We start from the raw sequence: 27965 nt of genomic DNA on the forward strand, positions 1-27965 counted from the left end.
GCGCCCCCCAGCAGGCAGAGCGCAGAGGCCCCTCGGAAACATAGCCCCTGGCTCTCTCCTGCCTTGGGTAAATCTCCTCACTTCTCTGGGTCTCCTCTCTCAGACCTGCGAATTACTCTTGGACCACCACACGTAAAGCTAGCATTCTTCCTCACCCTGAGCTTTCTGGTCACACTTTAACCATGCTCCAGGCCTGCTGCACACGAGGGCCTGTGCCAGGTGCCCTGACCCTGGCCTTGAGGCTGAGAGAGGGGCAAGCAGACAGAGAGGGCCACACACAGCTAAGAGGGGAGGCTCCAGGTCAGTGGGGGAGCAGCCTGGACTCTGCAGAGAACCCCCTGGGGCCAGGGATGCAGGAGGGTGTTAAGCAGGAGTGGCTGACCCTGTGATGTGCCCACAGTAGCCTGTTAGAAAATGCAACTGAGAGTCCCCATTTCGTAGTCATAATGAAAAATGAAGACTGCCCAGGCGTAATTTCAGCAAGAAGCTCATGTAACCCATTTGGCATGAACGGCACGTTTTAGAGTTCTAAAGAAAACCTGAATAGATGGAATCTGTGCTTCCTCCTCCCTGCCCTCCCAATCCCCCCGCCATCTGACTGTACCGGGGTTCACTTTGGCGTCTGGCCCTCATGAGCAGTGTTGACAGCCACTCTCTCTCTGCTTTCAGAAGTGATCGGGGAGGCGCGTCCTTACCATGGGAAGGAGGCTGTGGATCCGAGGCCGGGGCGGGCTCGAGGCGGCGACCCCACGCACTTCCATGCCATGAATGTGGCGCAGCCCGTCCGCTTCAGCAGTAAGTTGCAGACCTGCCCTGTTCATGAACAAAGGCTCACCCCCCACGTGGTCCCTGGCTCTCCCATGCCACTTGGCTGTGCCGGGGTGTCCACCTAAAATAGCCCTTCAGGGCCTCCTTTGATGGGTGAAGCTGCACAATGACCTGCCCAAAGCCACCCAGCCCGAGTGAGGAAGCCATGACCTGAACCCAGGCTCTGGAACTAGGCTGCTTTTTTTTTAAGAGATGGTTATTACCTTTGGGGGCTGAACTGTACCCACCCTTTTGTAGGTGGAGAAGCAGGCTCTCCCTCCATTTAAAAATTTTTTTAAATAACTAGTTATTTAATGAACTCTCTACAATATTAGGAGTTTAAAAGAGCAGAATAAATTTAAGGAAAATTGAAAGGCAGAAAAACCACAGCTGAAACCCCCTTCTGAGTAGACATACTTAGGTGTGGTGATGTAGTGGGAATGCTCACACTGCCAGCCTGAGGAGATCTACCAGCTCATCAGCCACTTTACTCAGCGAACTCAGCGGCTGGTCTTGACTGCCCAGCGGCTACAGCCTCATACAACTGGGAGGCTTATGGTCTTGGAGGCAGAGCTCCCCTGTTGAGCCTCAGCTTCCCCCTTCTTGGGTGGTTTCTGAGCTGCTTAGATGCAGCATGTACAATTGCATTTTGGAGTGAGGATGCTAACTTGGGGGACAACTCCCCGCCGTCCTTCATGTTTCCTAGGGAAGTGCCCGACAGGGTGGCACCACTACGAGGGCACGGCCAGCTGCTACCGAGTCTACCTGAGCGGGGAGAACTACTGGGATGCTGCACAGACCTGCCAGCGCGTGAACGGGTCCCTCGCCACCTTCTCCACTGACCAGGAGCTGCGCTTCGTCCTGACCCAGGAATGGGACCAGCCCGAGCGGAGCTTCGCGTGGCAGGACCAGCACAAGTGAGTCCGGGGTGGGGTCCGGGGCCTGTGGAGTGCCAAGGCCTGCCTAGCATGATGGCCTCCAGGACGTGGCCTCTGGCAGCCCATAGCAGCCCCGCCCCCTGGAAGCAAATGGAGATGGGGGTTTAGGGTAGGTGTTGCGACGGGGCAGGGTCTCTCAGAGGGGCAGGGATGGGCTGCCACCTTGTGTCACCTTGAGCCAGTCCTTTTCGTTGGTCCCCCTGTGTGGGTTCTGCTGCAACTGCAGGGGGTCTGGGCCTGTGTCAGGAGGGGCTGCTCCACATGGGGCTTCGTAGGCCTGGTTCGCGGGCCATGCAGGTAGGTGGGGCGATCCTTCTGAGAAAGTGGGCTCTGCCAGGCCCGTGCTCAGTGCCTTCCATGGGCCCACTCGTTCAGTCCCCCAGACACCACAGGGCCCAGGGTGGTGACCAGGGCACGTTATTAACTGGGGTGTGCCAGGTTCCAACCCAGGCTGTCTGGCTCCGGACCTGGCCTAGACCCCCAGGCTCCACAGCATCAGAGAGCAAGTGTGGAAACTGGCCAACTGCCGGCCTCTCCCAGGCCCAGCATTCAGGGGGCTTTGTTCTGGGGTCAGATGTGTGCTGAGGACCCCTTCCACACTGCCGGGGCCAGCAGTGGATCACAGGGTCACCATACTGCCAGTGCTCCCTCCGCACGATGGCAAAGGCTGCCACACTGCCATAGGAACGCAGTGACCGTGGCAGGTGGAGGCTCCACCGTTATGCCCTGTGAGCTTGGCAAATCACCAAAGTGAGAAAGATAACTCCCAGCTCGCTGGGTGGTTGAGTCCTTGGAAAAGGGAGGGGTGGGAATGTGCCCTCAGGATGGGCACATGCATGGTGGGGGCTGGAGGGGCAGAGTGGCACCCACGGCAGCTGGGGACCCACTGATGGACATCTCCAGAGCTGGGAGGCTGCGGTCGGGAGCACCTGCTGGGTGGGAGGCTCCAAGGGAGGCAGTGTGTGCTCATAGGGGTTGTCTTTTATTGAGGTGTAATTCACATGCCATAAAACTCACCCCTCAGAGCATACTACTCTTTGGTTTTAGTGTATTCACAGGTTTGTGTCCACCAAGAACTAAATTGATTTTACTTAGAATGTAAAAGCTTTATTGGTTCAGCTAATAAGAAGAGTCTTGGCAGGAGTCACCCGAGATAAAAACTTTTTCTGACTAGTGAGTTTATTATTTAGAATTTTAATGCATTTTATTAAAACTAAGTATCAAAACTTTCAAAAATCATTAATGCCTTTGAAGCTCAATATTTTAAAGGTCAATGTAACTATTAAAAATGCACACATTCAGGGACTTCCCTGGTGGCACAGTGGTTAAGAAGCCACCTACCAATGCAGGGGACACAGGTTCGAGCCCTGGTCCGGGAAGATCCCACATGCCGTGAAGCAGCTAAGCCCATGTGCCACAACTACTGAGCCTGTGCTCTAGAGTCTGTGAGCCACAACTGCTGAGCCCCCGTGCCACAACTACTGAAGCCCTCGCACCTAGAGCCCGTGCTCTGCAACAAGAGAAGCCACCACAACGAGAAGCCTGCGCACTGGAATGAAGAGTAGCCTCTGCTCTCTGCAACTACAGAAGGCCTGCACACAGCAACGAAGACCCAATGCAGCCAAAAATAAATAAATAAATAAGTTTATTTTTTTTAAAAAAACATGCACACAGTGGTGCCTGCTTCCCCCTGTCCCACTGAGGTCTCCTGCGATCTGTCTTCCTGCAGGTTGTGGGTCGGCTACCAGTACGTCATCACTGGCCGGAACCGCTCCTTAGAAGGTCACTGGGAGGTGGCATTCAAAGGTAAGGCTTCCTGGTCCTTCAGAAGAGTTGTTGGGCTTGAACCTGGGGGGCGTCATCCTGACAAGGGCGACTATTGCTAAGCTCTCCACTCCAACCTTCTCCCACCCGGGTGCCCGGTGCGGGGCTGTGTGGAGGATTGGGCCCCAGACCCGGGGAGGCTGTGATGGCCCAGCCCCGGTCAGGCCCTTCCGCCAGACCCAGGTGGGGCTTGGCCTCCTCCAGAACCTGTGGTGGCTTCTGCCTTGGCCGTTTCTAGACTGTCCACCCTCGTTTCAAAGTCCACAACTTTAATTGGAGCATAAAAATGAGCAGAGTGTGCAGCGGACATGAACTCAGGCCAGAGAGGGAGGGACAGGCTTCCTAGAACAGGGAAGGTCAGAGTTAGGGTCCAAAACATCCTGGAACCGTCAGGCAGGTGGAATTAAAATAGATTATGTGAGTGTGAGCATGCATGTGTGAGCGTACATGTGTGTTGCTTTAACTACTGAGGTGACGTCAGGAGCCATGTGAGCAGCTGCGTTCCCACCCGCCCGTGGTCACCCCTCCTGTCCCATTGCCCGGGTGCTGGCAGGTTCCTCCACCTGCCACCCGAGCCACATGCCTTGCCCTGTCCCTCCTTGGGCCTCTCCTGTTAGGCTGCTCCTTGGGCCTCTGGCTTGAGCTTGGGGCCAGTTCCTTTTCCCAAACACATCCCAGTCCTGCTGTTGATGTGTCTCTGAGGACAAGTGAGGGCTGGTGAGCCTGGGGATCCCGGGCTGCTTGCTCTGTCACCTCCCTGTGGAAAGTGAAGGGACGTTGCACTCGGGCAGAGCTCACTTGTCTCCCAGCCTGGGGGACCTTGTGGCAGGTGGGCGGCCGTGTCTCCACACAGACCGGTCAGGGCCCCGGGCAGTGGCTTCCCCCCAAGTGGCCCCCCCTCAGTCCTCAAAGGTTCTGCTGGAGCATCCCTGACCTGTACTCCTGGAGTGTGAGTGCCTGTTCCTATTTCCCGGTGGAGTAGTTGATTCGGAAATGGCCATTAGGTTTCCAGGCTCAAGAGTCATAGCATGCCTGCAGAGGATCATTCTAGTAGGTTCTCACCTGCCCTAATCCCAGCTCTTGGGGTGAATCCCTAACCCCAGTAGAGGGTTCCAGCCTTTAGGACAGTGCGGATACTCCTGGGCACACTTGTGGTCCTGACACTGTGGTCGAAGAGAGTCCACAGCTTCTCACTGGCTGAGTCCCTCTGAGGAGGAAGGGGCGTCTTTCTCCTTCCTGTGGGCACTGCCGTCCTTGCAGGGCCTCTGACGTTGTAGTAACGTTTCTAAGTGTGCCTGCCTCCCTGCTCCCTGGCCTGCTGCCATCATGCTGTGATGCTGTCTGTCCCGCAGGCTCCTCAGAGGTGCTTCTGCCCCCGGACCCCATCTTCGCGGCGGCCACGTCAGAGGGTGATGGTGTGTTCTGCGCGCAGCTGCAATGCTTCCACTTCCCCACGCTCCGCCACCACGACCTGCATAGCTGGCATGCTGAGAGCTGCCACGACAAGTCCTCGTTTCTGTGTAAAAGAAGTAAGCGCACATCTGATGCAGGCGGGCACCCCGTTTGGCCCTGTAGGCTGGGCCCCAGTGTCATCCCTGAGCCCTCATCTCCCCCCAGGACAGAGGCCCTGCCCACCCCGTGTCGTTAGGAGCTGGGTTGACTGTGGTGACCAGAGGACCTGCCACATCTCGTGGTGTCCTGGAGCCTCGGACTCTCTTAGTCACCTCCCCCTGCTCTCCGCGGGTCCTCCAGAGGCCCTCACTCTGCTTCTCTGTCAGCCCCATCTGGGCCGCTGCCCTCCAGCCTGTGGTGTCAGGTCTGTTCTGGGCCCTCTGCCAGCTCGCTCGCCCACATTCCACATTGAGATTCTTCCAGCCTCAGGGCCATGCTGTGATTGTGCAGCCCGAGGGCAGGGCTCCCTCATCTGTCCCCTCTGGGGACCATCCCTGCCTTCGCTGCTGATTTGTCATGGGTCAGGGTTTCACAGGGGCCAGAGCCTGGTTTTGGACTTGGCCGTTGGTCAGTCCTTGCACGGGCACCATCTCATCACATTTATAGGAGCTTCGTGACAAGTCCTCCCAGTTGGTGGGCTCCTCTTCTGTCCTCAGCCATCGTGTTGCCTGTTCTGGACCTTTTCCTCTTCTGTATGAATTCGGGGATCAGTTTTCTGAACTCCCTTATTAATTGTCTATTAGAGAATAGACTTTCTGTTTAGACATTTTTGTGTTTTCTTTCAAATCTTTTTTCTCTTTTAAAACTTCTTTACTTTTTTTTCCTGGTGTTTCTTTTCTTGCAGCTTCACTTAGAAGTGGTAATAGTGAGCATTCTTATCTTCCCAACCCAAAAGGGATGGCTTTTAGTGTTTCAGCATTAAATGTAAGATTTTCTCTAGGACTTAGAAAACCAGATACCTTTATGAGGCTAAGGAAGTACCCATCTAGTCCTTGTTTGCTGGGAAGTTTTACATTACAAAAATGTATTGATTTTTATATTAATCCTTTTTCTGCATTTATTGGGAGTGTGTGGTGTTTCTTCTTTACTGTTTTACATTACTGCTTTGTTTATATTACGTGATTTTATCATTTACTCTTTCACATTAATAGATTTTCTCATTTTGAACCGTCCTCCTGGTTTTTGTATGTTTATTGCCAGCTTTGGTTTGCTGATATTTTATTTAGGATTTTTGAAACTGCTTTAAGAAGTGAGCTTAGCCTGTTACTATCATTCCTTTTCCACGTGCTCCTTGAATAGTTTTTGTTATCACATTTATATTAGGTTTATGAAATGAGCTGGGAAGCATTCTCTTTTACCAGCCTCTAAGTCAGTTTGTACTAGTTGGTTATAATCTTGACCTTGTTTGATAGACCAACCTTATAGGAGCATCTGGGCCCAGGGGCTAGGGAACTTTCTAACTTGTTACTTAGATATCATTCCACACTTAGGGAAAAGTTACTAGAATGATACAAGGAACTTCCTGTCATACGCCTTCTACACAGAATCACCAGTTATTTATATTGTGCCACATTTGCTTTATCATTCTCTTTTTGACTATTTTTCCTAAATCTTTTGAGAGTAAATTAGAGATACTGTTCCCTTGAGGCCTAAATACTCAGTGCATATTTCTAAGAAAAACAGCATGTTCTTATATAACCACAGCACAATTATCCAAACAAGGACATTTGATCTAGATGCAATACTGCACAATAAATACTACACAACAAACACCGCACAACAATCTGCAATTTATTATTCTGGTGTTCTCAGTTGTTTCAATAACGTGCTTTACGGGTTTTCTTTTTCTTGGCCCAGGATCCAGTTCAGAATCATGCATTGCACTTAGTTGTGGTGTCTCTTTAATTTCCTTTTGGTCTTTCTGTTTGAGTAATTTCTATAGACCTGGCTTCAAGTTTACTAATTCTTTCCTTGGCTGTGTTGAGTCTACTTGTGAACCCACTGATGGCTTTCTTCATCTCTTTTTTTTTTAACATTTCATTTCTAGCATTTCTGTTTGATTCTTACGGTTTCTCTCTGCTGAATTTCCCATCTTGTATGTTGTCAACTTTTCCACTAGAGGTTTTCGCATATTAATCCTACTTGTGTTAAATTTTCTGTGTGTTACTTCCTTCTTCTGTGTCATATCCTTGATGATCGTGTTGTCTCTGGAGTTTGGTATTTCCTTCTGGTTTGTCGTGTGCCTTGTCATATTTTGTTGAAAGTCAGCGCCTTGTATAGGACAGTGGAGGGGAGTCCAGTCATTTTGGTGCCTGGAAATAGGCTGGCCTTTCTTCTGTGTGCCTTGGGTATAGTGGGTGGAGGGGTCTGTCTCAGCAGGAGTCAGACTGGGCTGTGGCTACCTTTATGCATCTTGTTTGCTACAGGGCTCTTCTTAGTGTCTGTTCCAGCCTCTGCTTTAGGTTTTCCCTTTGGGCCCCTCTTCAGGGCATCTGTCCTCAAGGCCTCCCGGCGGCGTGGGCTCCTCAAGTGCTTCCCCACCTCCAGCTGGGGTTGTGGAGCCAGCAAGGGGCTTTTCAGCGGTGCCATGATGGCTCCAGGTGTGCTCGGATTGGATGTGGTTGGTGTGGGAAGCTGGAATGGGCTGGCTAGAAGCCAGCCCATCCCTAACCATTTAAAACCACTAACACTTCTAAAGTTTTTTCATTTCAATAGTGTTGTATAAATTGAACCATATTGCTATGCATCCTTTGGGGATTGGCTCTCTGCCAGCACAGTTCCAAGTTGTTACACGTGTGTCTTGTGAGTACTTTGTTCCTTTTTATTGCTGAGTAGCATTTAACCAGTCACTCACCTGTTGAAGGACAACTGAGCTGATTCCAGTTTTTTTTTTTTTTAATATTTATTTATTTATTTATTTATGGCTGTGTTGGGTCTTCGTTTCTGTGCGAGGGCTTTCTCTAGTTGCGGCGAGTGGGGGCCACTCTTCATCGCGGTGCGCGGGCCTCTCACTATCGCGGCCTCTCTTGTTGCGGAGCACAGGCTCCAGACGTGCAGGCTCAGTAGTTGTGGCTCACGGGCCTAGTTGCTCCGCGGCATGTGGGATCTTCCCAGACCAGGGCTTGAACCCGTGTCCCCTGCATTGGCAGGCAGATTCTTAACCACTGTGCCACCAGGGAAGCCCCTGATTCCAGTTTTTGACTGCTACAGTTAAAGCTGCCATAAACATGTGCACACAGGTTTTTCTGTGAATGTAAGTTTTCCCTTCTCTGGGATAAATGCACAGGATTGCAGTTGCTGGGTTGTATGGTAGTTGCATGTTTCATTGTTTATGAAACTAGTGAACTTTTTCAGAGTGTTTACATTCCCACCAGCCATGTAAGAGTGACCCAGTTTTCTCCACATCATGGCCAGCACTTGTGATTTTCACTATTTTTAATTTTTAGCCATTCTGATAGGTATGTAATACTATCTCATGGTTTTAATTTGCATTTCCCTGAGGCTAATGATGTTAAACCTTTCCGTGTGCTTACTTGTATATTTTCTTTGGTGAAATATCTGTCCATGTCATTTGTCCATTTTCTAGTTGGATTGTTTTTGGATTGTTTTGGATTGGTTTTCTACTGTTGAGTTTTCAGAGTTCTTTATGTATTGTAGGTTCTAGTTCTTTGGCAGATGAGTTTTTTACAGGTACTTTTTCCTATTCTGTAGCTTGTCTTCATCCTCTTCACATGGGCTTTAACAGAACAAAGGTTTTTAGTTTTGCTGAAGTCCAGTTTAACAATTCTTCCTTCTATGGGTCACTCTTTTGGTGTCAGGTCTGAAAACTCTTTGCCTAGCCTTACATTCTGAAGAGTTTACCCTGTGTTGTGTTCTAAAAGTTTTATAGTTTGTATTTTACATTTGAGTCTATAATCCATTTTGAGTTAATTTTTTAATAAGGTGTGAGAATTAGGTCAAGCTTCATTTTTTTGCTGTGGATGTCCAGTTGCTCCGGCACTGTTTGTTGAAAAGCTGTCTTGCCTTCATTGCATTTTGTGCCATTGTCAAAACTTAGTCAAGCATGTTTGTGTGGGTATATTTCTGGGTTCTCTATTCTGTTCCATTGAACCTTCTGCATTACCACACTGTCTTGATTACTGTAGCTGTATAATCAGTGTTGAAATCAGGAAGTGGTTCCTCCTACCTTATTCTTCTAGGTCAGGATGGTTTTAGCTGTTCTAGAGCCTGTGTCTTTTCTACCTAAATTTTAGAATAAGCTTATCTGTCTATAAAAACCTTGCTGGGATTTAGATAAGAAGTGCATTAAACTTATATAGGTCAATCTGGGGAGATGTACATCTTTACAATGTTGAATCTTCCAATGCACGAACATGGTATGTCTCTCCATTTACTTATTCTTTTATTTCTTTCATGAGCATTATGTATTAGTTAATGCTCATTGCTTTTATGCCCTTTCAATGGGCAGAGCTAAGACGTGTGTGTGTGTGTGTGTGTGTGTGTGTGTGTGTGTGTGTGTGTGTATACATGTGCGATTTTTAATACTGATTTAGTTCCTTTAATGGCTATAGGCGTATTCACATCTCCTAGTTTTCTTGAGTCAGTTTCGGTAAGTCATGTGTATCTAGGGCATTGCCCATGTAATCTAATCTAAATAATAGCTTATGATTTTTTTGAAGCATTTGTATGTCTGTCATTGTGCTCTCCTTTTGTTTCCTGATATCATTTACGTACTCTTCCTTTTTCTTGATCAGTCTCACTGGAGGTTTGCCTCTTTGATTCATCTTTATGAACTCCCGGCCACAGGGTTTTTATACATCTGGTAGCTCAGGCTTGTTGGTGCTCTTGCTCAGATCTTTTTTGGCTGCATGATACATCAGTTTTTGAAAGAGACATGTGATAATCTCTCACTATGGATGTTGATTCATCCATTTTTCCTTGATACTCTCTAATTTTAGCTTTATCTTTCTTGAGATTGTGTTGTTAGGGACATAAGCCATTATAATTATTATATCTTCCTGGTGAGTTGAACCTTTCAGTCATTAATCGAACCTTTTTTACCCATAGTAGTTTTTGTTTGTTTTACTTAAAGTCTCCTTCTTTTCCAGTGGTAGCTGTAAAATGGTGTTCCCCTGACCCCTCCTCAGGCTTGATTAATTTGCTATAACAGCTCACAGAACTCAGGAAACCTGTCTACCCACTAGATTACTGATTTATTGTGATGAGGAGACACATAAGGCGAGGTCCCCAATGAAGGAGCTCTGTTCTTGGGGAGCTTGGTGCCCAGCACAGTGGCCTGCAGAATGGTCTGGTTCCGTGTCATGGAAGCTTTCCAAAAAGGCCAGAAAGCTGTCCTTTTGGGTTTTTATGGAGGCTTCATTACATAGGCATGATTGATTAAATCGGCCGTTGATGATTGATTCAACCTCCACCCGCCCCTACCCACCCCTTCCCCAGAAATCAAGGGATGGGAACCAAAAGTTCCAACCCTCTGATCACAGGGTCGGTCCTCCTGTCAACCAGATTCCAAAAGTCACTTCATCACAGAACAAAAGACTCCTGTATCACTCTCTGCACTTAGGAAATTCCAAGCATTTGTGAGCCAGGAACTGTGGGCGAAGACCAAATGTATATGAGAAGTGTATGTTGGTCATCTGAATGACCAAATATATGTTTCTTCTAAATCACACTGTCACATACTTCTGTGAAACTCCGTTCTCTTTTCCTCTCTTTGCAGCATGAGTACTGTATACATTAGATCTCTTAGTGTTAAAAACCCAACACTGCACAGTTGTAATTGCTTTACCATCTGCAGCCGTTTCCTTTGCCCACTGCAGCTTTGCTTCCACACACCTCTTTCACTGTCACTGGCACATACATTCCAGGTATATTACCTTTCCATATGTTATGGGCCCAGCACTACACTATAGATATATTATTTTATACAACTGCCTTTTAATTAAGTTGAGAGAATAAAGGAGGAAAAATATGCATTTATACTGTCTTATAATTACATAATTGCCTTTTCTAGTGCTTTTTGGCTTTTTGTATGGATTCAGATTACTCTCTGAAGGTCACCTGCTTTTTGCTGCAGAGCTTCCTTTGGTGTTTCTTATCCTGGGAGTCAGAAAGCACAAGTTCTCTCAGGTTTTGTTTACCCGGGAAAGTCTTCATTTTTGAAAGACAGCTTTGCTGGATGGAGAACTCTTGGTTGACAGCTTTTCCTTTGAGCACTTAGAATTCATTATCCCACCGCCTTCTGGCCTCTTGGCAGGAAATCTTACTGGGGTTCACAATAAGTATTGTGTCATTTTTTCTTGCTCTTTTTAAGGTTTCCGTCCTCTCTGACTTCCCGCTTTCTCCCTGTGCCATGTCTGTTCTTTGTGTTTATCCTACTTGAAGTCCGTTGAGCTTCCTAGATGTGCAGGATTCTGCTTTGCAGCGAATGTGGGCGTTTTTGTCCGTTGTGTCTCCACATGGTTTTCCTGCATCTCCAAGGGCTCTGCTCATTTTCTTCATCCTTCCTCCCTCTGTTTGAGCAGGAACACTTTTATGTAAGTTTCTTGCCCTGCACACTCCTGATCATGTGGGTCACACAGATTTGACTCCAGTCAAGTGTGGCATAGACCCGAGGTGTGGCATCTTCTGCGAGTTTTCCTAGATGTCCCTACCCCACTGAGAGACCAGAACATCTCCTCCTCGTGTCCCTGAGGAGAACCACACCCCTGCCTCAGCCCTCATGCCCAGCACTGGGCGTGTCTCCTACCCGCTTCAGGGCCTGCGCCTTCACCCCCTCTTGTCTCACACCAGCAGTTCTTCCTCCTCTGGTACCAGTCGGCTTTGTGCGAATTCACTGTGTGTCTCAGTTCCAGTGGACCGTCTCCCAAGGCTCATTTGAGATACATTCTGATGCTAAAAGGGCTGATACTCGTGATACCTGCATTTTATAATGGAGGGAATCTCACATGTAATGCGCTTAGGCACTTGAAAGCAAGCGCTTCTCCCCGGGCTCTCTGTCCCTGCTGTCTGCTCGTGGCCAGGTATGCTGAGCAACGTGTTGTCCTGACAGTGTGCCAGCCGGTCTCTCAGCCCCTCCCTGTGACCACGGGCAGACCCACCACCCTGGAAGGGGGTGCTTCAGGTCCATCTTGCCAACTCCTCTGCTGTCATGTTGGCCCAGGCCCGGGTGGGGAGTCAGGGCTCCTCTGGCTGGTGACCCACATATCTCTTCCTATTGCAGGTCAGACATGTGTCGACATCAAGGACAACGTTGTGGATGAAGGGTTCTACTTCACCCCCAAAGGGGACGATCCGTGCCTGAGCTGCACCTGTCACAGAGGGGAGCCCGAGATGTGCGTAGCTGCCCTGTGCGAGCGGCCCCAGGGCTGCCAGCAGTACCGCAAGGACCCTAAGGAGTGCTGCAAGTTCATGTGCCTGGACCCAGGTGAGATGGCGAGCTCGGCCTTGCGTGGGGCTGCGTGTTCACATGGCAGCTGTGACCAAGGGCTGTAGGCCTGTCTTCTCTCCTGGTTACACTCAGAACTGGCTTCCGTCATGGTCCCCATTGGAGCTCTTCCTGTTTCTGAGTGTGGTGACGTGGAAGGTGATGACAGTTTCTGTTGCTTGCCATTATCAGTCTTTACTGTTAGAATCTTTAAGAAAAAGATTAAATATTACCCACAGTTTTGACATAAAACTCCTCCCCACTCGGTGGTGACTCACGGTGGACGCCAGGGGCCATGTGGTCTCTGGGTGACCCTCCTCCTTCCACTTCTGATAAAAGAGCAGCGGGTAGGACTGTCCTTTCAGCCCTTAGCACAGCAACTCACGCACCTGATTGTTCTCCACGCCAGAGCAGCTGGCATCTCCCTGTGAATTCATGACCTCAAGAGAAATGTAAATCAGAAGCATGAATTTCAATGTGAGTGACACGGGCTTGTGGGCCCCACAGCGGACGGCTTGGGCAGGACCTATGGAGGGAAGCTGGAGCCACATGTGAGGGCCACACACCGAGAGCCGTCCTGCTCCCCAGGGCCATCAGGGCAAGCCAGACAGCGTCAGGCTGGCTGAGGCTCGGCGGGCCGGGTGCTCTGGCGTGTATCCCAAACCTGTGTGGCTGGCTGTGGTGCATGCAGAGGCCATGTTTGCGAGGAGCCAGCAGGGGACATGGAGCTGGGGTGCGCTCAGGCCTCCCCATCCCACAGGGTAGATGGTACCCGCTACTGAAGGGCACATGCCTGCAGATGTCTGACAAGCCAGTTGGGTGCCTGCCAGGTCTCCTGCGCCCCAGCCACATCACTCCAGCCTCCAGCTTACTCACCTTCCACGGGAGTCAAATGCTGGCTTTCACAAGTCTCTTCACCAGGATTCCTGGTTCCGTTTCTCAGGAGTTGACTTCTGCTGCCTTGACTCTCTGTCCAGGCTCTGTAAGAATGACCAAACATATACAAGCGTGACTCATCTGTGGGCATGCATGGCCCGTGGAGCCCACCCAGCTCTGAGGACTTCTCAGCAGACCACGGCCTTCAGGGCATCTGGGCAGGATCAGAGCTGCCACAGGCCTCTCTCCAGTGCAGCCAGAATAGCCCAGTCAAGGCCTCACCCTGCCCCACACTGTGGCCTTGCTTCTGCAGCCTTCTGACTGCCTCCCAGGCCAAGCATCCTCTTCTGGGAACTGCCCACACTGCACCAAGGAAAGAGACACCAGGAAAATATCTCCTTCAACAAGGCTAGGACGTCTGCTCTCACACCATGTTCGGGGTTGTATGGGAGGTCAAGGGCAATGTCAGAAAAGGCATCCAGACCAGAAGGGAAGAAATGAAATCATTTCTTGTTGTAGATGATGTGATTGTCTGCGTAGAAAATCCTAGAGGATCTACAAGAATGTTGCTAGAATTAATAAATGTGTTTAGTTTAGCAAGGTCTCCAGATACAAGGTCAATATGCAAAAATCCATTATGTTTATATATACTACCTGGAAAAAGTTGGAAATTGAAATTTTTAAGAAAAGTACCATTTATTAGTAGCACCAATTACCATGAAATACTTAGGTACAAATCTTACAAAATATGCACACCGTCTGTATGCTACAAATCGTTAAGACACTGATGAAAGAAATCAAGGGCATAAATGAAATAAAAGGTTCATGGATCAGAAGACTCAATATCACTAAGAGGTTAATTCTCCCCAAATTATCTATAGATTCTATACAGTACCAACCAAAATTCCAGCAGGGTTTTTTTATAGACATTAACAAGTTGATTCTAAAATTTATGTGGAAAGGCAAAGGAATTAGAATAGCCAAACCGGTTTTTAAAAAGAACAAAGTTGGAGGATTCATAGCACCAGATATAAAACTTACTATATAGTCATAGTAATCAAAACTGTGATTTTTTAGCACAAGAATAGACACATAGGTCAGTGGAACAGAATAGAGAGTCTAGAAATAGTCTACGCTTATGTGGTCAACTGCTGTTTAACAGAGGTACAAAGACAATTCAATGAAGAAAGGATAGTCTTTCAACAAATGGAGCTGGAACAATTGGACATCCATAAGCAAAACAAAAAAATTAACCTTACACTACACTTCTTGCAAAATGGTCATACACCTATGTAAAACTTTAAATTATAAAATTTCTAGAAGAAAACATACGTTCTTTTATTTTATTTTTAATTTTGGGATATAGTTGATTTACAATGCTTTAGTTTCAGGTGTACAGCGAAGTGAATCAGTTAAACATATACATATATCCACTCTTTTTTTAGATTCTTTCCCCATATAGGCCATTACAGAGTATTGAGTAGAGTTCCCTGTGCTACACAGTAGCGTCTTATTAGTTATCTATTTTATATATAGAGTAGTGTGTGTATGTCAATCCCAATCTCCCAATTTATCCCTCCCCCCCCCAACATATGTTCTTTTAAAATTAAGTCTTTTAAAAGAAAACAGGAGAAAAATCTTTGTAACCTTGGGATATGCAACATTTTTAGATCAAAAGCATGGTCCACAAAAGAAACATTGATAAATTAGACTGCATCAAAATTGAAAACTTCTGCTCGTTGAAAGACCCTTAAAGAATTGAAAAGATAAACCACCAACAGAGAAACACAGATCGGACAAAGGTCTTGTATTCAGAGTATATAAAGAACTCTCAAAACTCAATAATAAGAGAACAAACCACCCTGTTAAAAAATGGGCAGAGGCTCTAAAATGACACTTGACCAGAGCAGATGCACGAAGTCAGCCAAGCACCTGAAAAGATGTTCAACGGTCATTCAGCTCATTCAGGAAACAAATCGACACTGAGCAACGGCCTCTCCTTCCATCCTGCGCTGGTGCCCGGGCTTGGGGCCGAGAGGTGTGAGGTGCTGGCCGTGCACCAGCCGGTAGCAGAGCCTGCATCAGGGACCAGGCACCCGCCTCCGATTCCTGCTGAGCTTCGGCTCCACCTGCTTCCTCCACAGAGACTGGATGCTGTCGTTGGCACCGAGCCCAGTGGGGCGCCAAGCTCCTCGTGGTGGCCTGGGGAGGCCTGGGCAGGCTTAGGCATCAGACCAACGGTCAGGCCAGCGGCCTCCAGGGCCCCTTCCATTCAGCAGTGTCTGCTGCAGCATTATGTGTCTTCTGTCGGGGCCCAGGGCTGGCCAGGGACCTGCAGCCTGGACCACAGCAGGCAGCCCCGCCTGGCACTGTCCGGACCCCATGGAGGGACCTGACATGTTGAGGGCCCCCGGGGGCCCCTGGCTGGCCTCTGCCCCCTGGGACAGTACTCTTTTCTTCATGTCTGACCGCTGGTACCTCTTCCTGGTGAGTACCGTGGATGACGGTCAGGGACCTTGGCCGTGTCCTTGGGCTTATTTTAGGACTGAGCAGGAATTAGTCATTGCAGAGGCCCGCTGCTTTAGTTACCCCCCGACCCTGGGGTCTCTGAGCTGGCCGCCAATTAACAGCAGCCCCGTGGGCTGACAGACCTCCTCCCGGATGGGGATGAAATGTTCCCTTGAGACCGGCATCAGAACAGCAGCTAATTAATGAGAGGATGTTTCCTTTCACACACTTACTCCAGTGTTGTCAGCAGTAAATGCAACTTTGGGGGAAGCTTTCTGGGCCCATGGGAAGAGGGCCAGTATGAGCCTGGCCATCCAGTTGGCACCTGTGTTGGCTGTGAAGTGTCTCCTCAGGGCTGGCAGTTGGGGACTTGCCCATGTGGCTGTTGCAGAAGTGGGAGTGGACACAGAGGCTCCCATGGCTCAGGTCACTCCTGCCCAGTGAAGCTCCCTGGCCTCCACGCTGCGTCTGGAGGCAGGTGTTCCCAGATCCCCCTGGTTCCGATTCTGTGACTCGGCGGAAGTGGCAACCTCATGCAGGCGAGAGCCCTGGGAATGCCTGACACCGTTCTGTCCCTCTCTGCCTTGCACCAGCACCTCTCCTAGCAGCACCCAACAAGCCTGGTGTGTGCCGGGCAGGTCAGGTCAGACCCTGAGCTAGTGGCCAGTGGGATGTTGAGTTGCATCCCCGGCCTCTGCCCACCAGGTGCCAGAAGTGCCTCCCCCGCCTGCTGTTGGGGACCGCCAAAGGTATCACCAGAAGCTGCCAGTGTCCCCGGGGGTGCAGAGTCACCCTGGTGAGGCCCCTGGACACGTGCGGTCAGAGGCACAGGGCCCTTAGCAGAGCGCCCTGCAGCTGCAGCCTCCACAAGCGGAGGACTTTGGGACGCTTGGCTGGTGGGGCGGGGTTGGTGCTCACCACGGAGCTGCTGCCTAGGCCCTAGGCCCCCACCGCTTCTGCCCCAAGACATCTGGGTGCAGGCCAGACTCTGGCACCCCGAGGAAGCTGTTGCGGGACCCTGGGCCTCCACCACGGAGCTGGCCCAGAGCAGGCCCTGCCCAGCCTTACTCGGGCGGGCGCTATGACCCAATGGGGAGAGGAGCGTGAGTTGGCGGCGGGGTTCCCGTGTGAACACTTTCTCCCTGGGTGACCCCTCTCCATCCTACGAGACCGTGAGTGCGCAGTTGAGTCCCTGGCGGTGGCCCCCAGGCTCCCCACCCACAGAGAGGGTGGGCAGGAGGGTGGGCGTGGGGAGGTCAGGAATCAGAATAGCCAATGCGTGTGTGTTTAACTGAATCACTGTGCTGTACACCTGAAACTAACACAACATTGTTAATCAACTGTACTCCAATATAAAATAAAAAGGTAAAAAAAAAGAATCAGAACAGACACTGACAGGGCTGAGGGTAGACAGGGGCTGTAAACAGGGACTCTGGGGTCCAGGGGAAGCTGCACCTGTATCCTCTCCGGATCACCTGTGGGGTCCAGGTGACCCCAGCCTCCACATGTGAGCACTGCTGGGTGCAGGGGAGGGGCAGAGAGCTCTGGGCCCCCCGTAGGACTGAAGCCAAGCTCTGAACTCAGGCCACTGACACAGCCCTGCTGACCTCAGCTCCCCTGCATCAGGGAGGACCTGGGTGCTGCGGCCGGATGCACAGTCCTGCTCAGCACCCCGTCCAGCCCCGAGTGGCTTCCGGGGCTCAACCCCAGCAATGGAGGCGGGTGGGGAATGGGGTAGCGACAGAGCCTTCAGGAGGGGCTGAGGCCGGGCTGCGGCATCCCAGTGGCTGTGTGCGGGGCCTGGCACTAGGAGGGGTCAGGAGGTACACTGCCTGGGGGGCCAACCCCCCTCCTGAGAGCAGCTCTCCCCGTCCGCACAGACGGCAGCAGCCTGCTGGACTCCATGGCCAGTGGGATGCGTCTGATTGTGAGCTGCGTGTCCTCCTTCCTCATCCTGTCACTGCTGCTCTTCATGGTCCATCGGCTGCGCCAGAGGCGCCGGGAGCGCATTGAGTCCCTGATTGGAGCAAACCGTGAGTGCCCAGCCCTGCCTCCCACACAGTGGCTCGGTGGCGGTCCCAGGGCAGGGAGGAGGAAGACAGGGCTTCCCGGCAGCTGTGCCCTGCCTGCTCCTGCTCCCACTCCCAGGCTGAGCCACACGAGTGTGGTGGGAGGGGCGCCAGCCCTGGCCCCCCAGGGTGTGTGGGCACCTGCCGGGGCAGCCTGCCCGCTAAAGACGTTGGACACCCGTGGCTGGTGGCAGCTTAGGGAGCATGGTCCACCCTCCTCAGCCCACGTTCTCTGCCACAGCTTGTGCCTGCGTAGAGTTTCTGAGATTCCCCCTTGTCTCCGTGAGCAAGCCAGGAGGCTTCCCAGTCCCTGTGGGGAGGGGGGCTGAGGATCATGGTGACGAGGGACCACAGCTGCTGTGTTAGGGCCCCAGGGCCTCCGAGGGCACATGTGTCAGGTCTGAAGGCCCCGCATCACGGTGAGCCCTCCTGGAGATGGAGCTGCAGGGTGGGCAGCACGCCGAGGCCGTCGCGGGTCACGCCCAGATGCGCTGAGAGCCCGGGTTCTGCGGGCCGGAGCTGGTGGGTGGGTGGGTGGGGCTACCAGTGTGGATGGCAGGTAGCAGCCAGGCACAGGCGTGTGACTGTCGGAGTGCGGGGTGCCCTGGGCCTGGACGTGGCAGGTCCAGCCCAGGAGTGATGGCTCCGGGCTTGTTTCTCTCTCCAACCGCCCAGTGCACCACTTCAACCTCGGCCGAAGGATCCCTGGCTTTGATTATGGCCCAGATGGGTTCGGCACAGGCCTCACACCGCTGCACCTCTCCGACGATGGGGAAGGCGGTACTTTCCATTTCCATGACCCTCCGCCTCCCTACACCGCGTACAAGTACCCGGACATCGACCAACCCGATGACCCGCCGCCACCCTACGAGGCCTCCATCAACCCGGACAGCATGTTCTACGACCCTGCAGGTGACCCCCAGGGCAAGGGAGCCATGGGTCACAACCAGTTGGCATGCGGGCCAAGGCCCTGTGGCCCCCCAACTTCTGCCCGGCCTTCTGCTTTTGCTTTGGTTTTCCCTTTAAGATGGTCCCACCGTCTGGGGTGGGCACACTCTTCCCAGGGTCGCAGGTGGCCACTGGCAGTGGTCTCCCTGCCCCTGCCTCCCTCCCGGGAACTCCTGTTAGTGAGCACCCCTCGGGGCCCCCTCAGCAGGGCCCTGTGGGGAGTGGGGTGCCCGGACGCTGGGCTGTCAGGCATGGTGCACATGTGGTGAGCTGAGGAGACACCCCCTCGGCATGCCCTCCTGTCCAGCGGCCACTTGAGTCTGTTGTTCATCTGATACTATGGAAAATCATTCCTCACAGGTGAAGCAGAAAGAACAGCAGGTGTCCTGCCCATGGCCTGATCTGTCCCTGTCCCTGGTGTGCACGCAGGTGTCCCATCCTGATTCCCTGTGTGTTACACACACATGCACACGTAACACAGCAGGCTGGGCTTTGCAAGGCTGGCACTGCTGTGTTCTTGGTCGGTTCCTGTCAGTTAGTCCCGTCCTTTGTGGTCTGCACCGGCAGGAAAGCCTTGGATTTGACCTCTGTCCTTGGGACACTGATTGTCACAATATGCTGTCCAGGGGGCCAGGGTGGGTAGGACGAGGGATGCTTCTGGGAGTGCGAGTTCCAGATGCCTCCGTAGACCAGGCTGCAGGGGAGCAAATGCTCCCCGGGGCAGGATGGCAGGACTGCTGGGCTGGGGGTGTTGGCCAGGGGAGCGGCGGTGCTGGGTCCCTGAGCCCCGAGCTTTCAGAGAGCACCTGCAGGAATAAGGAGGGGCTGCCACCAGGTCTCCCTCAGACCAGGGTGTTCTGCAGACCCCCAGACAATTGGCCGGGCTGCCTGCTCTGGTCCATCTCCTGCACTTGCCCCCGTGTTCCAGCCCATGTCTAATGCATGTGAGCCCTGCCTGGACCCCCAGAGTCTGAGAGGGTTTCCCCCTCCCCTCCCTTTGATCTGCTGACTCAGTCAAAGCGTGTCCCCCACGCACACATCATGCTTTGCTCACGGCTGTACCCCTGCTCCAGCCCCACACAGCCCACTTGCATGGCGAAGGTGCGGGGTGAGCACGGTGGAGCCCCGTGGGGCAGGCTTTCGCCTGCCCGGCAGTGTTGGTGGGAGCAGGCAAGCAGGAAGAGCATATCCCGAGCCAGGACCACCCCCTGCTGACCTCCATCTCCTCCCGCAGATGATGACGCCTTTGAGCCAGCAGAGGCCGCCCAACTGACCACAGGGGATGGTGGTGGTGAGGGTGCAGCGCCCCGGCGCCTGGAGCAGCCCCTGCCCACCCCCAGGGCCTCTCTGGCCGAACTGGAAGACTCAGCCGACAGCAGCAGTGTCCTCCTCGTGCCCCCTGACCCCGCCCAGAGTGGCAGTGCCCTGGCCACAGAGGCGCTGCCGGGGGGCGGCCGCCACAGCCGAAGTTCCCTCAATACTGTGGTGTAGAGGACGGCGGGCCCGCGGCCCAAATGGGCAGGGAGCACCTGTTTGCCGTCAAGAAAAACACTGATCCCCTTGGGAGACTTGAGGGGCCCCTGAGTGAGCCTGGACCCAGCTGCACAGCCACACCCCTGACGGCGGGCACACAGACACCACGCCAGCCCCCAGGGCGCCAGCACCTGCCCGAGGGTCTTTGGGGGCTTCAAACACACGCGTAGCTTTGGGTCACTGTCTTTTTCTTTTTAAACGGCAGAAGGATGACAGAGTTGGTGAGACCACACGTGTCAGGAGCAGGGAACAAAGGAGGCGCCATATGCTCTAGTGGGGCTGGACACTCCAGCTCTGATGGACTTGCTTGCTGCCACGCGCCCTCCAGAGGAGCCCGGGCTGCCGCGCACGCCTAGCTAGCCGCCGCTCGAGAAGGCGCGCCCGGGTGGCGGGTGTCTGAGGACTGTCAGTGCAGTCGGGGCAGATGGCCTTGGAGGTTGCCGCAAGGGCTGCTCTGGGGGTGGTCCCCCAGGTCCAGTTGTGAACATCCAGCTGTGGGGGCTGGGGGCTGGCCTGGTGCCCGAGGTGCCCAAGGCCCTGAGGAGGGCAGCTGGGAAGGAGGCTGGACTCTGTATTGTCTTTCCAGCTGGGCTCCGTGAAGCTCAGTTGCACACCAGGAGGCCTGGGCCCCACCCCAACCATTCTCTCCCCGGCAACACAATGCGTGGCCCGCCCTGGGCAGCTCTGGGGTCGGGCTGGGGCCTTTAGTCACGCATGAGTGTCCTGGCCCTGGATCCTCCACTGGGGCTGGCTCCTGGCTGCTGCCCTCTGGAGCCCCCACTCCTGCTGAATTTGCCCCTGGACCTGGCCTGCCCCCACCCCACCTTGGTTGTGCCATAAGGGTTGTGTCTTTGGGGGGAGGGATGGCTGAAATTCACATCCTGGGTTGTCCATCTCCCAGAAGTCCACTTCCTGCTCACCACCGCCACCACTGGAGCCACGTGCCCAGTGGCCGCATGCCACCTTCCTGTCCCCAGCAGCAAGGTGCTGGGTGTCTTACCCTGGGGGGCCTTTGACTGAGGGTCACTGTTGCCTGTTTCTGGGCAGTGGTCTTGTCTCCTGACATGGGGTTTTTAGCATTTCTGAGGTTTGGAGGTTAAGCGGGTTTTGTGCGATTTTTAGCACATTCATATCTTTTCTACGTTGAATGTCTGGATCTTTTCTTTGTTGTGTGCATGTGTATCTGTGTGCGTATGTGTGTGTATGTGTCTAAGTGTTTGCAGGTGGTGGCGGTACACGGGGACTCAGGCCTGGGGCCCCCCTTTCCAGGGCCAGCCATGGCGTGCTGGGCGGCCCCAAGGCGTGGCCCTCAGCTGAGAGCAGGGAGCCCTTCCCTGGCCCCTTGTGCCCTCCTAGACCAGCAGTGAGCAGGGGATGACTTGAAGTGGGTGCTCTGTGGTGACAGGCCTCGCTGGCACAGTCCATTTCTGGACACGTTCTCACAGTCTCCCATTGGGGACCGTTTTGTTCTTCCCGGGGCAGCATGAGCTTCTCAAGTTGCCCACAGACCGGGGTTTGGCCCACAGGAGCCAGAGTGCTGCAGGCAGCCCCACGCGGGCAGGCTGCGTGCTGAGCAGGCCTGCACTCCCCCTGCCAAGGACTGGGACTGGAGAGTGGCTGCACTGGCTGCTGAAGACAAAGCAGAACGTGTGTCCTGCCTCCACTGTGTTCTGGGCACTGAGCAGCTGTCACAGGCCTTGTTGGTGCTAGGTGAGGGTCCTGAGCACTCCTGCTTTGGAGTAGGCTCCCTCGTGGAGCCCCAGAGGATCCTGCCCCCAACAGCTCAGGGTCCCTCCCAACCCCCATGTCTCTGGCCCAGGCGTCAGACCCGTGTGTACAGGGCAGGGCGTCTGGCACTAGATGTGTGGGATTGGGGACTGAAGGACTGCTGGGCCAGTTGGGCATGTGGGAGTCACTAAGGGGGTGGCCCGGAGCAGGCTGTGGGGGCCACAGATGGGGGCCTGCTTCTGGACAGGCCAGGGCTCCGGGGTTGCTCAGCCCACGTGCAGCACTGTTTCAGGCCTTGCCTGCTGCCGGCAGTGTCCCCAGGAGCTAGTGCCCCAGGGGCTGAGCTCCACTGGGGATGGGGGTGGGGGAGTAAGGGGAGAGGTTGGGTCGGCCTTCTGCCTAGGCCAACCGTCATGAGATCTGGTTGTGCTCCGTGGTCAGACGAATCCCAACCAGCCCTGGCTGAGAGTCTTGTGCTCCTGTGAGAGCTGCTGACCTGCTTGGTGGGGGTGGGTGTCTATAGGCCGTTGTCTCAAGGCCTGTTTATGTTTTCCTTTCACTAAGGGTTTTTAGTTTGGGTTTATTTTGGTTGGGTTGGCACTAATTCTTAAGATGCTGTGAGAACCGTTTCATCCGAATGCCAAATAAATTTGTGTTCTGGAAGAAGTGTGGTCCGTCCTCGGTGCGGCCCCAGCTGGAGCAGGAGGCTCCAGCCAAGTTGGGGCCGAGGGACAGGTGCAGAGGTGGCTGTGTGGAGGAGTTGGGCCACCTCTGGAAGCCAGGGCAGGCGTGGCGTTCTGAGACACCTATCCCTTCCGTTCTCTGACCGTGGTCTTTTCAATAATTTCTCAGTTCCTGATGTGAGGAAAGAGGGCGCCCAGGGGACTCAGCCTCGGGTGGGTCCTCGTGCTGGGCGGGCAAGGGGTTGGTTTAGGAAAGGCACTGGTGCGGCCCCTGGGGCCTTGGGGAGGCGGCCCTCGGGCCTGAACGCCTGCGGGGCGGCGGGCGGTCCGGGCAGCACCGCGGACAGCGCCTTGGTCGGGGGTGGGAGGTTGGGGCGCGGCCCTCGCGCTTGGGAAGGCGCGCCCGCCGAGCGCATTCCGGTGCGTCGTCGTCTCTCCTGGCCACTCGCGGGGCGGGGAAATCGGAACCCCGCTTTCCAAGAGAGCGACTGGGGCTCGGGCCACAGCCTGGGGTCCGCTGGGCGCCGGGACCTCCGAAACTGCTGCGGAAGCCGGGGTCCCACCGGGGCGGGGCGAAGCGGAGGAAGCAGTGGCTTCCCAGACCCTTTGGTCCGCAGGGGTGCGCTGGTAGGAGAGAGGCTGTGGTCTTGGGTCGTCCTCCCCACCCCAGGCCCCCAAGTCAAGGCACTGGAATCCAAGGTGCCATTTCCCTCGAACTTCGTCCTTTCTGGTGGCCTTGCCATGTCACTTCTGGTCTCCAGACTCCATTTCCTTGTCTGTAAATGGGCATAATAATAGCATCCCCCCACCCAGGAATAGTTGGGGTGTGGGGGGGTCCGTGAAAGCGTGAAGCTTGGGTCGACGCCGGCGTTTGTTGCTGGCAGCCGTCCCTGCCCCGAGATCAGAGCGAGTGCCTGGCGAGCTCCAGCTGTCTCCCCACTGGAGGCGCCGCCCCTCCGACCCTCCCCGCGCCTGGAGCCCCCAGGACTCAGCCACGCCCCTAACTCACGCCGCTGGTAAATTCGCCGCCCTCGCTGGTTTCCTCGGCCCGCGTCCTCCGCCACTTACTGCTGCACCATGCGGTCCCTGGGCTTGGTGCTCGCCTTCCTCGACGTGCCGCTGGTGGTGCGCGCCGACTCGGAGGGTGAACACAGGACCCTGCCTTTCTGCTCTGCCTTACCCTCCCCGACGCTCCCTCTTCTCCGCTTTAGGCCCTGCCCCTAGTTGGGGGGGGGTGCGACTTTTGGGGAGGAGAGGTTGGAATTGGGGCGACAGGAGAATAGGGTCTGCCTGGCATCCACTGGCCAAAGCCCTGTGCTCCCACCCTTGGACCCCGGCTGGGATGGCGCTCAGGGCCCAGATGGCCTGCATCAGCCCAGTCCCCTCCCACCGTCTGCAGGTGCCTGGTGCTACGACTCCCAGGACCCAAATTGTGGTGAGGACAGAGTGTTGTGTGAGGCTGTGTGGCATTGGTCTGTGTCCTGTGTCCACTGCACTTCTGTGGTCTCTGTGGTTTTTCTGTCTGTAGTCCTGGGTCGCAGCGATTGGGAGCCCGCAGTGTGTGTATGACTGTCCCCCTCTGTGTGTGTCCGGATCTGTGGCTGCTGTGCTCTCCAGTCCTGTGTGTGCCAAGCTGCTCACATCAAGCGGGACCCATAAGTGTGCCATGTGGCCAGCCCACATGTGAGCAGGTCGTGGAGGTCCCCAAAGTTGGCATGTGGCCGGGTGCCAGGAGACTTTCCCAGGCCCCTTCCCTGTGGAGCAGCTGCCTGCAGGGGCTGTACCTGTGATGGTGTTGCAAACACTATGTCCAGGCCAGGTTTGGGGGGGTGGCAGTTGTGACCTGTCAGGTGGGTGCTCTTCCCTGGGTGTGTGTGTGGGGGGAGGGCCACCTTTGTGCACCCCCATGTCTCAGCCCCCCAAGAGACCTAGACCTGTTCCCCCAGGCCCCACCCACTGGAAGGAGATGGCCCCAACCTGTGGGGGCCCAGGCCAGTCCCCCATAAACATCGACCTTCACTGGGTCCAGCGGGACCCCACCCTTGGACCCTTCATCTTCCAAGGCTATGACTCAGCACCTCCAGGCCCGTGGACACTGGAGAATCATGGTCATACAGGTCAGCACCCTGGGTCAGGCTCCCCCTCCCACAGACAGGGACAGCAACCCCCTGCACAAGGATCAGGATCCCCACACAGGAGATGAGACACCCTACAGAGACCAAGGACCCCCCCACAAGGGTCAGGAACCCCTACAGATGGATTAAGAGCTTCTACATAAGGATGGGAACACCCCCACAGAAATCAAAATCTCCATAAATGGCACAGGAAGCTCCACACACAGTGGTCAAGACATCCCCCAATGGAGGTCTGGAACCCCCACATAGAGGTGCCAGGAACCCCTTACCAGTAGCAATCAGCCATTGTCCCTGAGGACCAGAAGTCAGGGCGTACCCAGAGGTCAGAACTCCTGGAGTCAACCCCCAACAATCCCATAGCTGAGGTGGATCAGGACCCCCGCCACGGGAGGCTGCCTTCTCCCCTCTGTGCAGGGTCAGGGGTTTCCACTGCAGTCTGTGGAGCCCCACTTGGCCGGCCAGCAGAGGGGCCTGGACACCCAGGGTGTCATAGTTCCAAAGAGGCCCAGCCAGGGCGCAGACTGGCCTGAGGGGGTACCTTTGCTCGCACCTTGTGCCCTAATGGCACGAGGGCAGCTGAGGGGGGGAAAGAGAGGGTGTCGTTTGTTCCTTCCCCCTCAGTGCTCCGCACGGACACTGGCCCGCAGAGCCTGCTGGAGATGCAGGGCGCCAGGCTGCCACCACCAGCCTAGCATGCCCTGCAGCTGCAGTTCCACTGGCGGGGTCCCCGGGGCGAGCAGGCTCAGAGCACAGCCTGGACGGGCAGCACCGCCCCATGGAGGTGGGCCTGGTCATGGGGAGGGGTGGTGGGAGTGCCCCATGGAGGCCAGGGCAGCCTGGTGGGAGTAGCTGGGTACCTCCCGTAGTCTGTGTCTCCCCAGATGCACGTGGTCCATATGAACACCCGGTACCAGAGCATAGGGGAAGCCCGAGGTCACCCTGATGGTCTGGCAGTGCTGGCCGTGCTCTTGACGGTGAGGGAGGGGCCGTGTGCCTCCTGCAGCGAGGGGGGCTGCTATGTGACAGCCTGCTTTCAAGAAAGGGGGTCCATGAGGGTCTGTAGAGGGGACAGGTGGCCTGTGTAATCTTGGGTGGGCATTGGGGCCCCTAGAGGCTTTATAGGATGAACGGGTTCTGTGAGGGGGTTTGGCCAGTGAGAAGTCGTGGACCTGCAGGGTCAGTGGGGGTGGCCCTCCCCCCAGCAAACCCCCTTCACCTCTCTTCCCACTTAGTCTCCCCTACACCCCCCTCAGTGTTCCCCCCTTTTAAGACCCTCGCTCGAGCCCCTCTCACTTGGAGCCCCCTTCCGAGGATCAGGACTCTGACAACGCTCGGCCGTCTGTCGGGCCTGAAGAACGTGTCTGCGCGCGGTGAGGGACGCGGTTCCCCGCGGCGGGGCGGGGCGGCAGGACACCGGGAAATTGGTTCCAACCCGCCGCCGTCTCTCTCCCAGGGGCCTCCGTGAACCTGGCGTCCGCCTTCCCGCTGGCCTCGCTGCTGCTGGGCGCCTCTGGCCTCTCGCACTTCTACCGCTACGCGGGGTCGCTGACCACGCGGTGCTGCGAGCCCGTGGAGCTCTGTACGGTCTTCGAGGACACGGTCCCCATCGGGCGCGCGCAGGTACAGCCCGCGCCACCCCCCCAGCCGCCCCGCCCTCCCGTGCGCCGCGCCTTGACCGCCTCCGCCCCACACCCTCAGGTGGCCCAGTTCCGGATCGTGGCCCAGGCCAGGCCCCCCGGCTCCCGCCCCGCACCTCTCACGGAGAACTTCCGGCCGCAGCAGCCTCTCTGTGTACGCAGGGTTGTAGCTTCCCCCGGCGCCTCGGTCCGCGCGGCAGCCCCCACCCCGGCCCGAGGCACGGGGCTCTCCTGGGCCTGGGGCTCAGCCTGTGGCTCTGGCAGGGGCCCTAGGATGTAGACACGGCCACCTTCCTGCAATAAACGACTCACAGAGTGACCTTGGCCTCCTATGGCTGGGGGGGGGGGGCGGCCTGGGCGCACCGCAGCTCCTACGGAGGCCTCCTGTGCCACCCTTCCCGACCCCACCACAGCCAGTCCCAGACCCCATCCAGAACCCCAGACCTCCCCAGATCCCTCTCGGGGAGAAGGCACCCCCACTCCCATCCTACACGTTATGCCTGAATCCCCCGATGAGATAGAAGGAGAAACTCCACCTGCTAAAGCCTAAAATTACTATTTTATTTTACAAACGAGCTGGCTGACCACCCCAGACACTGTGTGGTTTAGTGATGCCTCCAGCTGCCATTTCCCAGAGGCCAGGAGGTGAGAAGCTGCTGGATCCCAGCTCTGCAGCACAGAGTGGTGGGTCCTGGTGACAGGGACAGTGAGTGAAGGGCTGTCTGTAACAGGTGAGACCCGACCCAGGCGACACTCTGGGAAGATGGGCTGTGGAGTCTGATGTAGGTTGACACTGGAGAGACACTGCTGTCGGGTGACTGCCTGCCGTGACGCTACTTAAGGTAAGTGGCTTTCGTGTCACTGTCAAAGCAAAGCTGAGAGTCCAGGGGGCACTGACCAGATGCGCTCTGTCCAGGCAACGCTGTCCAGTAGAGGGTGGGCCCGACTGTCAGGGGAGTGAAGCTGGCTAGAGTTAGGCTGCTGTCCAGGGCCCACGGTAGAATGTGCTCTTACATCCAAGTGACACTGTCCTGAGTGAACCTGTGTCCAGGTGACAGTGTCCCAGCAGCCCACGTGTCCCCGGTGTCTGTCACTTGGTGTGTGGGTCACACTCTCCACCCCAGTGCATGAAGGTCCAACCTCCTCCCTTGAGACCCTTCAAGAAAATACACTTGTAACCACCTCCCCCAGACAGAGGAGACTTTGGGCTCTCCCGCTGCGCTCACTGCCGGAAGGGGACATACCCCTGGCCCGAGCCTTACCCTGCCGGGACTCCGGCTCCAACTGCGCGGAGCCAGCCGTTCTCCCCAGCCCCTTCCGATACCAGAGCGCTAGCCAGCGGCGTCGGAGGACCCTTCTCGCTCCAAGCCCCGCTCCAGGAGC

General features: G+C 55.0%; 2 protein-coding genes across 2 annotated transcripts in view; both read left to right on the plus strand.

The window, feature by feature from the left end:
- DGCR2 (DiGeorge syndrome critical region gene 2) overlaps positions 1-22341 on the plus strand; it is a 69310-nt gene extending 46969 nt beyond the window's left edge. Inside the window, exons 3-10 of the mRNA XM_082853239.1 lie at positions 670-795; positions 1514-1724; positions 3475-3551; positions 4922-5098; positions 12262-12465; positions 17730-17882; positions 18594-18830; positions 20101-22341. Coding sequence (XP_082709365.1) covers positions 670-795; positions 1514-1724; positions 3475-3551; positions 4922-5098; positions 12262-12465; positions 17730-17882; positions 18594-18830; positions 20101-20357 — 1442 coding nt within the window. The 3' untranslated portion in view covers positions 20358-22341. The remainder of the gene's footprint in view (positions 1-669; positions 796-1513; positions 1725-3474; positions 3552-4921; positions 5099-12261; positions 12466-17729; positions 17883-18593; positions 18831-20100) is intronic.
- Positions 22342-23887: 1546 nt separating this feature from the next.
- LOC309970965 (carbonic anhydrase 15-like) lies at positions 23888-26855 on the plus strand (the record flags this gene model as incomplete). Its single annotated transcript, XM_082853726.1, is given in 10 exon segments — positions 23888-23954; positions 24210-24245; positions 24757-24927; positions 25567-25634; positions 25638-25664; positions 25667-25726; positions 25827-25919; positions 26216-26315; positions 26399-26785; positions 26788-26855. Coding segments are annotated over 10 exon segments (1077 nt in total).
- Positions 26856-27965: the final 1110 nt, after the last annotated feature.

The sequence above is a fragment of the Leucopleurus acutus genome (genome assembly GCF_964270905.1).
Source record: "Leucopleurus acutus genome assembly, chromosome: 13".
Taxonomy (NCBI): domain Eukaryota; kingdom Metazoa; phylum Chordata; class Mammalia; order Artiodactyla; family Delphinidae; genus Leucopleurus; species Leucopleurus acutus.